The sequence below is a fragment of the Porites lutea genome, chromosome 6, assembly GCF_958299795.1.
Source record: "Porites lutea chromosome 6, jaPorLute2.1, whole genome shotgun sequence".
NCBI classification, from domain to species: Eukaryota; Metazoa; Cnidaria; class Anthozoa; order Scleractinia; family Poritidae; genus Porites; species Porites lutea.
This window is the reverse complement of record NC_133206.1, coordinates 9367920-9378055: the sequence shown is the minus strand read 5'-3', so window position 1 is coordinate 9378055 and position 10136 is coordinate 9367920. Positions and strand designations below refer to the sequence as shown.

Sequence of the window (10136 nt, the reverse complement as noted above, 5' to 3'; positions counted from 1 at the left end):
TTGTCTCAGTAGTTTTCCAACAGTATAAAGAGCAGCTTGCAGCAATTAGGGAGCAATTTGCAAGGACATGTGTATTCGGCAAAATATATTTAACACAGCAATTAAAAGAATAAGTCATTCTTACCCCAATAACGGATCGACAGCAATTGCCCTTGGAAGACCCAAGTCTTTCCGAAAGAGAACTTTACGATTAGATCCATCTAAATTCGCGACCTCTATTCTATTTGTTACCCATTTACCATCTCCACAATCGGTCCAATAAAGTTTTCCTGCAATCCAATCTACGGCGAGTCCTTCAGGTTTTTTCAAATCAACTGAAATAACATCTTTGACTTCTCCTGTGGAGACGCGAATTCGTTTGATTTTTTTCAAATTAACATCAGCCCAAAATATAATTCCTTCTGCGAAGAGAAAATCCACGGCAATGGCGTCATTTAAATGATCAATTATTATACTTTCATTTCTGGAATTTGCATTAAAGATTCTGATATCCTTTCGGTTGGCGTACAACAGCATTGGAGCTGTGGAGGAGAAAGAAAAGAAGAAAACTTAAAAACGTAGGGTGTCAGTATTGGATTGAGCTATCCCAAAATAAGTATGTGCAAATTGAAATTAGAGAAAAACCTATTTTTAAACCCAGTCTACTGTGATTTTTGGACCACTGGAATGCTACACACATCTTTATTATTTATTCTAGACTTCTAGATTTTAACACTTTAGAGACCAGTGTTGGCTGGTGCTGTTGTCGTTCCTCTTGGGACGATACAGATTATGCTTTTCAGAGCCCATTTAGCTTTCAGTATAAGGGACTAAGTTGGTACGCAGCAAATTAAGGAAGGAAAGATATTTGCACAGGCACCTCGTTTCGAAATCAATCTGACCAATCCTGCCAGAGTTACTGACTAACACCTAACAGCTAATAATTCCAAGGGAAAAGTCCAAATTTGGCATATGTGCAAGGTTAATGACATCAACTTAGCATGAAAGAACGCCTTTAGTGTTGCAAATCGCATTAGGTAGGCATTTCCACGCTCAGCTTGACTTGTATGTTTGTTAAGGCTTGGATTCGTCAATACAAAGGACCCCCAGCAGAGATTTTTAAGATATCACGCTTGCAGTCGACTTAAGAATAAGTTTGTTTCAGTCGTAAACTTAGAAGAATTAAAATTTGACGTTTTTGATCGTACAAAAGTGACATATACCGTCAAGTAATTTTCCGCTCCTGATGACGTCACAAAACGCTTTTCTTCAAATGGGGTACATTTGCGCATTACAAATGTGAAACTTTTCGATGTCCAAATTGTCTAAAGGAATATTTTAACATGATTCTGCCTTTTAACGCGGTATTCAATGCATTGGCCCCTGGTTATTAGAATATTTGTTAAGTCACATGACCTGTTTTACTTAACTGACGGTTTCTGATAACTTAAGGAGATGATTATAAGGCAGCACTCTAAAACCCTTGCAATGAGCCATAGAAAAAACGATAAAATATGGCGAATACACTCCGAGTAAGTATTCCCCATTTTCGTCGAAACATTTTGACCGTTACAAGGCGAAAGTCAGTCACGTGACTTAGACAGACAATGAAAAAGCTCATCAAGTGGATTCAAACGTGGAAAGGAAACTGCATGCCAAGTTTCACAAAGAAGAGAGAAATTTTTCTACTTAAAAACCCACTACAAAATTCGTGGTTGAGTCAAGCTTAACACTTATGGAGTGCCACAAGGTAGCAAAACTAAATGCAAGGCTGGTAATACGGCAGAGGGCTGATTTATATGATGCCAATATTTCGGCGAACAAAAATTAGCCTTCCTTAAGGCCAGATCTACATGATGGCCTCTGCCCTATGCCAGCCCTTAATTTAGTTTTCTTTTAACTCCCAGTTCAAGTGACGTCTAGCATTAGCATCTCTACATTAGTGATACGGCAAGAAAGAACCAGTTTGGTTTTATTTATGGGTTGAGTGGACCTCTGCATTCAAGGGTTTTTAGTATTTTAGGTCCCTTGTGTTCTTATTTCTACTCCATTTGGCTTCCGAGTCCACAACACGGCTTCGTCAGTGCTGTGTGGACACAATGCGTGTATGATACTAAATTAATACTTAAATTTCAAGTACACTGATCTCAATACAGACTCAGGCAAAGTCCATTGCTAAATCTAATGAAGACAATATGCAAAATTAGTGACTGAACCTTTATATAGAATCAAATCCTCATTAGCCGTGATATAACTACGCTCATTATCTTTAGGAAGCAGAGCGATAGTCAGTAAAGCAGAGGATTTCCGCCTAATCTTGCTGGGAAAGGAAATTACACCTGTTGCTTCTGCTCAGGAAGTGCCTTTTTTTCTGGATTCCAGCCTAAAATACAACCATCACGTTCGGCTTTGACGGTGTCCAGCTGCATGGCGAGGTTAGGAAAAATCAACCGAGTTAAACAAAGTTTCGGCACGAAAACGTAACCATCATAATCAATGCTTTCTTGTTTTCAGCAAGCTACATCACTGTTGAAATGTCTCAGGGCGACATCTCGGAGCAGAACCTGAATGTAATCCAAGCTTGCACCGGACTCTTTTGTTTCTAAGTATATCCCGCATGGGGGCTACCATCACGCACAATATGACATTTCTCACTTGAATTTCACGTACATCTTTTTAAACCGAGGAGGACTGAACAGTAACAAATACGAAGTGATGTGACCAGTCTCTCAAATTATACAAATTGTCATTAGTTCCCGTCCGAGAAAAAGTCCCCATGAAAAATTTGCCAGGCAGCCAAATTGACTGCAGAGTGGAAATGGAGAAAAAGAGAATTCAACGAAAAATTTGGTGTGAGAAGTGAGCCATTTAGAACGGGTGAGGACAAAACATGGACTGGGGGTCCGTAGACCCCCTCTTTGGACCCGGTCCACGGACCACTATCATGGACCGGGTTCATGGACCCCCTGTCATGGACCGGGTTCATGGACACTTTGTCAATTTTTCAGTATAGAAAGGTTTTGCACCGGGTCCATGAACACTCTTTTCTAGATAGTGAGAGCTGAACAAACACAGAAAAAAAAACAAACGAAAAAAGCAAAAAAAAAAAAACCAAGATTTGACGACACGCTGTCCGACTGCTCACGATTGATGACAAATATTTAGTTGCGCTTACATGACGTACACTCTGCTTGCACATGTTCAGTCGCAAGACTGTTAATTAAAAGTTATCAACAAGGGAGGAAGTCACATCATATCCTTAGAAAAACAAGCTGGAGTTGAGAATTCATTGCTTTTAGAGCAATCATGACTGAGTCACATCGCAATTCTTCATAGTTGATGTAGCTTCAGTTTAAGCTAAAATCCATGCCAGTTCTTCTTCTTCGAGATTTGGATCTGTAAATCACTTGGCTTTCAACAATTCGAAAATAGATCAATTAAAAAAATCCAGTCAAGATTTGACCCACGTATTTTGTTTCAATTCTCGGTGTCTGGATATGAGATGCAAAGCTGTTTTTCCTTGTTTAAAGGTCTTTGCGCTTTGGCGTTTTACTAAGATATCAAATTTACATTCATTTGGGTTGATTAAGCAGTTCTTTCAAATAACAAGGACTCAGCTAAGAGTCAGTTTTACCAATTAAAGAACCTCTATCTCCCCCTTTTAAGTTCGAAGGCTGAAATTCATTATAATTTTACAGATACCTTATTCTTTATTTCTTTACGGATCAGGACAAATTTGACTTACCTTGTGTTCTCACATCTTCGTGAACCTGCGATGGTGAAGCTACCAACTGCGATTGAGTTGTGCTTACGTCCCAAATCGCTGTAGTGAACAGCAAAAACAATGAAGTTCTCATGGTTCTTGAACTAACTGAGAAGACTAACAGTCGGGGAATAGCGAATGACTACTTTCTGTGGGAGATGTTTTTAAACGGAAAAACAAGCACTCGCTGGGTACCGTTGGCTCACGTGTAACGGATGTACAATGTATTTTGTCGTGGCCTTTCGAGCTCAGGCTTATGCAACCTGTAGTAAAAAGTTACTTAATCCCTTCAAAATAACTTCAAGTGCCAGACTGACCACAGCGGAAATACTGAATGACCAAAAACAAAAGTGATCTTAAATTTGGAACGCTCTTCCGGATCAGTTAGTATTAAAATAGATCTATTTTCCGCGCCTTATTGTATTATCGATCTGACAATGAATTCCAGTAGAAGATAACTGTTGAATATGATGAGACCGAGAAAGGTTTTCACTGTTTTAAAAGTGACCAAGCTTTGGTTTATTACAGTGTCTACGGTGAAGGAAAGTTTTACAGTGTTGATCTGGGATTAAATGCGAATAAAGGTTTTGGCCGTAAATTCAGATCTTCCTTTATTTTGTGAACTCCTTACGGTTACTGTAATCTGGTTAACTCAGTCGCTGTAAAAAAAACCTTGTTCAGTACTTTTATCTTGGTGAACCAAATACACAGCCAACGAAAGCATACCTGCGTTCGTTACACGAGCCAAATGAAAGAGGGTCTGAATGGGGGGTCCACTTGTCGGTTGTCGGTTAAAATTCAGTAATTTTGTCGGTAGTCGGTTAAAATTTTCGATCTTTGTCGGTAGTCGGTTAAACTTTTCGATTTTCGTCGGTTGTCGGAAAATCTCAGTTAATAAGTAAAAAGCTTGTTAATTATTAATATTTTTTATGTATTTCACCCACTTTTCAAGACTTTGATCCCTAAGGAAAGAGTAAAACTTGCAAGAATGCATCATTTGATTGTGCCTAAACCGTGCATTAACTCTTGCTTTTTTACGCAACATGAAGTTTATTTCATCATTGTTTGCCATTAAATGAATAAAGTACTGATAAAATCACCAGGGCTTTTATTGTAAATGCGAACTTGGTTTCCCTGTCGACTGCATGGCACAGTAAAAAGTAATTAATTAATTAATTGATGGACTCTAGCCTTTTGGATACTTAAATTATTTTTAGTGAAAAACTGCAAGGGGTGACAGGCTGCACATCTATCCCTCTTACGTTTTGGTTCTAACAAGCATGTCTTTTGCCATAATTTTCCTTTCTCAAAGAAATAGCACTTTAGGTGGTTCTTTAAAATTTTGGCAAGGTAGTGGTTGGTTTTGTATGAGATTTCACTTTTTCATTAAATCTTCTTTTTCATAGACACTAAGGGCTGGTATTATGTCACGAAAGGCAATATTTCAGTATTTTTCTTCCTGGTTTTTTTATTTCAGGAGCGCTGCCCTCCTTTTTGTGAGTTTTACTTCTAATAGCAATTTTTCTTTCAAAATTGTGTGGCTAGCCTCTGTCTATCAAGCGCTTTTGAAATCTGAAATACTTCCTCAGAGGAGTTTGTTCGTAGGATTAGGTGTGTGATAAGAGGTGAAATTGTATACACCGTAAGGTTTCCGTTTCAAATGCGTCTTTACGTCAAGGATAGCTCTTTCTCATTTTTTCGCTGAATGTTGTACTTTGGTATACAACCGTTTCTAATAAGAATGTCTCATTTTCAGATATTTCGGCCGTGAATTTCATAGGAGGGCATGTAAGTTTACTTGTTCCGCGAAGAAAGCTACGATGTCTCGTTTACTTTAATTATGTCCCATAGGGAAAAGATGTCATCTACGTAGCGTTTTCAAACAGTTGGTTTAAAGACGGTTTTGCTTAAACTTTGTGTTGCAATATGTGCCATGAAAATGTTGGAAAGGAAACTACTGTCGTTGTGCTTATCGCGGTACCGTGGGTTTTTACTGATAGTGCTTTACGTTAAACGGGAAGGAATTTTCTTTGAGGATTAATCTAAGCAAGAAACGTTCGGTTTTTTCACCTTTGACATTTCGACAAAATTTATAAAGTCGGTAGCATCTTTAAGGTGTGACTTTGTGATTTTGATATTGGCTGTAGCAATGTACCTGTATCAACAACAAAAAAAGGAAATTCTTTCCCTTAGGCTATCTGATGAGTCATAAATTTAAAGAAGTTACTTCCTCGAGCTAACGGTTAGAATAAATACAAAATACTCTTTTTTCTGGAAACAAATATTGATAATATCAGCCCATGTCCGTAGTCGGTTAATATTTTTCCTGTCGGTAGTCGGTAATTTTTTACTCATTTTGTCGGTAGTCAGTAATATTTTTCGCCCTTTGTCGCTAGTCGGTTAACCCCATTCACACCCTCATGAAACGTTATCATGACCTGACTCAAAGGCGAGCACTGTACCGTAAACTTTGCCCATTTTGGTCTGGAATCGGGTATGGGTTTTGAGGGAACTACGGGATTGTATGAACGTCTTTATCGTTTCAATTCCAAATGAGTACGAAAGAAAGAAAAATATGAGAATTCGAAATGGATTTGAAGAATTTTTTTGTTTGCGCTCTAATCTAAGTAATGATAACGTATTTCTGCTTAAAGGCCAGGTATGAAAACGGGTAAGGACTTTAGAGTTCTGGTCTGAAAACGGGTGTGGAAAATTACATTTTTTGGTCTGAAATCGGGTCAGGATTTGGAGAACCGGGCGGCACACCTCCACCAAGAATTCCAAGAATTCCCCGGGCGCTGGAAAAGCGAAGCCGGAAAGGTGAAAATCGAAAAGTGAGCGCGTCATAATGCGCACCACCGTCACTGCATATGATACGAGATCTTCTTTAGCCATGTCCTCTTCATGTCACACAGTACGAATTAAGGGAGGAGCAATAGTCTGCTGGAAATCAGTGGTGAATGTATCCATCTGTCTTTAACTATGGGAATATGGCGCGGAATGAACTGTCTAATGGTTTAAGTAATTAGAGAACTTCAACTTGTCCAGGCTGTGCTACAAAAGGTTATGCTTGCACTCCAGAACAAAAGTGCGCAAATAATTAAGAACCCCGGTGGGGATCCCTTGTATAAGCCAATACGGTAGGTGCCGCTCCGAAGGGTATGTTTTTGCGCCGTTTCGGTTTCGAAAATGGGTATAGACTTTGCCCACTTCGGTCTGAAATCGGGTATGATTTTCGAGGAAACTAAGGAAGTGTATGAACGTATTATAAATAAGAAAAAAAGCGAAATATGTGAATTCGAATTCGCGAAGCGAAGTTTAAAAAATCTTTTTTCTTGGCGTTCTTATCCAACTAATGATGACATAATTCCCTAAAGGCCAGATCTGAAAACCGGTGTGGAAAATTTCATTTTTTGGTCTGAAATAGTACTGAGTGGTAACATTGTGTCCGACATCAGTGACCATTACTCACAGGTTTGCTTCCTGTCTAGCAACCTTAAGATAATTTCTAATAGTAGAATCCGCAAACGGGATCTTTCATCATTTAACCAAACTGATTTCAACAATGATCTGGAGCTAATCACCTGGCCCCCTAACTCTGATGCTGACTGTGCATTTAATGTCTTTTACAACAAACTTAACAGACTAGTTGATAAGCATGCACCTTTTAAAACAGTATCTAGACGTAAAGCTAAGCAGATGGCAAAGCCTTGGATAACCAAAGGCATACTCACCTCTATACGTAAGAAAAACAAGTTATACCACGATGGTCTATGGGATGAGTACAAATTGTATCGTAATAAATTATCACTGTTAACTAGTTTAAGTAAAAGGAATTACTACAACTTCTTTTTCGAACTAAATCTTAATAATATGAAGGCAACCTGGGAAGGGATTAATAACCTAATATCTACCTCCAAGAGGAAAGCAAACCAAATTTCCGTTATTAAAAAACCTGATGGTAGTCTTTCAACTGACTCTAGTGAAATCTCAAATGTGCTTAATAAGCATTTTGTTAGTGTTGGACATATCCTTGCTACCAAACTACCACCTTCTAAGCACTCATTTAATGAATATCTCACTAACAACCGTTTGCCAAACTCTTTTAACTTTGAACCCATTATTCCCAATGATGTCAGTGCCCAAATTCAGGCCTTGCCCCTCTACAAGTCTTATGGCATGTTCTCTTGTCCTGTTAAAATCCTAAAAGGCTGCAAACACATTATTAGCCAGCCACTTGCTAACATTTACAATTTATCTGTCATCCAAGGTAAACATCCCAGCACACTAAAACTTGCCAAGATTGTGCCAGTTTATAAAGATGATGATGAGTCCTGCGTAAGCAATTACAGGCCTATTTCTCTTTTGTCTTTATTCAATAGAATATTTGAAAAACTAATGTATCATAGACTCAGTAAATTTATCATTAAGCACAATATATTGATTAACTCTCAATATGGCTTTAGGAGTGGTCATGATACTCAACATGCAATTCTGGATATTGTTAATACAATTCAGAGTAATATGAATAGTGGTAAATTCACCTGTGGACTCTTTATAGATCTGAAAAAAGCCTTTGATACTGTTGATCACTATATTCTTCTTCAAAAACTTGATTTTTATGGCATCGGAGGTATTGTTAATGATTGGTTCCGATCTTACCTAACCTATAGGAAACAAACCACTTCAAATGGCTCTTATATTTCCAACAGTGAAACAGCTTTGTATGGTGTTCCACAGGGCTCTGTGCTGGGCCCACTTTTATATGTGAATGACATTGCAAATTCTTCAAAGCATCTTTCGTTTTATTTATTTGCTGATGATACAAGCATTATTTATGCAAACAAGAACCTCCATAATCTTGAACAGAGAGTTAATTCTGAACTAAGTAATGTCAGTGACTGGCTTTTAGCCAATAAGCTAACCCTTAATTTCAAAAAATCTAATTACGTGCTTTTCCGTCCTCGGCAGAAATGTTTAACGTATAATCCCTCCATCAAAGCTTATGATCCAGCTATAAATGCATTGAGTACCTTAGAAAAGAAAGATTTTGTCAAATACCTTGGTGTTCTGATTGATTATGAACTTTCCTGGAAAAACCATATTAATCTAATCTGTTTAAAGATAAGTAGAACCGTGGGAATTCTAGCAAAGCTTAGACATAGTATTCCATTACGTTCCCTCTTAAATATCTATCAAGCCCTTATCCCCTATCTTTATTATGGCATCTGTGCTTGGGGCTCTGCACCTAAAACTTATTTAAATAAGATACTCTTAATTCAAAAACGAGCCCTACGCCTGATTCACTTTACGGATTATAAGTAACATGCTGTACCATTTTTCTTAAAATCAAAAGCCTTTCCCCTATCCTTTATTTACTTTGATTGTCTTTGTAGTATCATGTGGGACGTTGCTAACAATTCTGCACCTGAAAATATCAAGAGAGCCTTTACTAGGATTTCTGAGGTGCACTCATATCCTACCCGATCTTCTCTCAATGATGATTTCTATACCGAACACTCAAGGCTTGAAAAAATGCGTAGTTCTTTTCTAAGAGTTGGACCAAAAAATTGGAATTCTTTACCCTCAGATATGAGAAACTTACCAAAATCTACCTTTAGGAAAAAGATAAGGAATAAGCTCTTTGAAATTTTATCCAAATCTGATGACTATCTTGAAATCACTGAAATAATGCATCAACTTAAATTTAAGGTGTTTCGATACAGTTTTTCAGAGGCCATACCGATATTTTTCAATCGCCTTAAAAGTGGTTTTTTCCTTGTCCGATCGCTATAAAATTTTCACAAGTAATTGGCTATGGATTGAAATTTGTGAAAATGTACTTTTAAGTAAAATCGATATTACTATGACAACAATCAACAAAAAACTTTGAAATTGATAAAAGCCGAATTTTGTGTGATCTAGACCTGCTACTGAAAATCCAACACTAGGCACTCAAAGTTTGGTGTTTAGCAAACAATCTCCGTAAGAAGTAAAAAATTCTGTATGTTTGAAGTCTACTAAAACGAAAATATATTTCAAACCTTAAATTTTCAATAGCTGTGATAGGTTATTTAATAAAAACGTTATAAATGACTCAAATTAATCTTAAGTAGCATAAGAATGATGCTTAATATTATATTTTGATGCTAGGAAATTTTGGCGTACTTTCGTTCATGCGATCTTGAAAACTAACACGTTTTCTCACCACCTGTATAAGTGCAACTTCATTCAGAATTTGGACTTTTAGCGCTTTCTTGTATATCTCCGAAACGACTCGAACGAATTTTTTTAAAAATCTCTTCACCTAATCTTTATAATGTATATAAAAATTTCTGAAACTTTCATTAAGATTGATTCACTGCAACACCTTGAAATTTCAAGACAAACCTAT

The 10136-nt window shown here is 37.4% G+C and overlaps 1 protein-coding gene across 1 annotated transcript in view; it reads right to left on the bottom strand.

Moving 5' to 3' along the window:
- The window catches only part of LOC140941647 (low-density lipoprotein receptor-related protein 6-like), a 14163-nt gene extending 10250 nt beyond the window's left edge, over positions 1-3913 (bottom strand). Inside the window, exons 1-2 of the mRNA XM_073390667.1 lie at positions 3725-3913; positions 125-521 (exon numbers count right to left, since the gene is read on the bottom strand). Coding sequence (XP_073246768.1) covers positions 125-521; positions 3725-3836 — 509 coding nt within the window. The 5' untranslated portion in view covers positions 3837-3913. The remainder of the gene's footprint in view (positions 1-124; positions 522-3724) is intronic.
- Between the last annotated feature and the right edge of the window lie 6223 nt (positions 3914-10136).